This window comes from Myotis brandtii, unplaced genomic scaffold (genome assembly GCF_000412655.1).
Source record: "Myotis brandtii unplaced genomic scaffold, ASM41265v1 scaffold51532, whole genome shotgun sequence".
NCBI lineage: Eukaryota > Metazoa > Chordata > Mammalia > Chiroptera > Vespertilionidae > Myotis > Myotis brandtii.
In genome coordinates this window covers 1-935 of record NW_005369647.1, presented here as the reverse complement: position 1 = coordinate 935, position 935 = coordinate 1, and the positions used below count along the sequence as shown (strand labels likewise).

General features: G+C 52.9%; 1 protein-coding gene across 1 annotated transcript; it reads left to right on the top strand.

Moving 5' to 3' along the window:
• Positions 1-161: 161 nt before the first annotated feature.
• LOC106727996 (V-type proton ATPase subunit e 2-like) lies at positions 162-469 on the top strand (the record flags this gene model as incomplete). The annotated part of the gene is made up of 1 exon (XM_014548580.1): positions 162-469. A coding segment is annotated over one exon (278 nt), but the record flags the coding sequence as incomplete, so codon positions are not given.
• Positions 470-935: the final 466 nt, after the last annotated feature.

Here is a 935-nt window from a genome sequence, read left to right as displayed (position 1 = left end):
TGAGCCAAACTGGTTAGGGCCATATATATATTTTTTTTAATTGATTTTTAGAGAGTTACTAACCTACAAGCTCCAAAAACAGGAAGACTTTGTTTTAATCAGGCTATCTTTCAATTGCCTTGCACTGTGCCAATAAATATTTGTTAAAGATATGAATTAAGGATCACAGCCAGATCTGCAGCTGGCCGGGCACCGTTCTGGGATCCCCGTGCCCCACCACGACGGCACACTCCTTCGCTCTCAGGTCATCATCTTCACCACTTTCTGGGGCCTCATCAGCATCAAGGCACCCAACCGCCGAGAGATCATCACCACGCTGGTAGCCACCGCTGTCTGCTGTTACCTCTTCTGGCTCATTGCCATGCTGTCAGCTGACTCCCCTGTTTGGGCTGCAGCTGAAGAACAGACCATCTGGTATGTGCACTTCCTGTGGGAGTGACCACTGCCACTTCAGCCCAGGTGCCCCAGCTCTCTGGGTGACCTCGGCTCAATGGTCCCTGTAGACCCCTTTGTCCCCACCGTGGCTCAGTGGTGGAGCGTCGACCTCTGAACCAGGAGGTCTCAGTTCGATTCCCGGTCAGGGTGCAGGCCTGGGCTCGATCCCCAATGTGGGGCGTGCAGGAGGCAACCGATCAATGATTCTCTCTCATCACTGATGTTTCTATCTCTCTCTCCCTCTCCCTTCCTCTCTGAAATCAATAAAAGTCTATTTTAAAAAATAAAATATACATGATGCTTATAGTAATAAAATAAAATAAAAAAGGAAGCGGGGTGGGCATGGCCTGGCAGCGGGCTCCTGCGGGCTAGCAGGAGCTTCTGAGTCACCATCCTCGTCAGCAAGCCTCCGCACCAGCCCTTAGCTGCCCTGTGCCCCGCAGTCCCGGCTGCCCCCTGAAGCCTGCGTTTCCCCCTCAGCCGCCCTGTGCCCGGCCCTG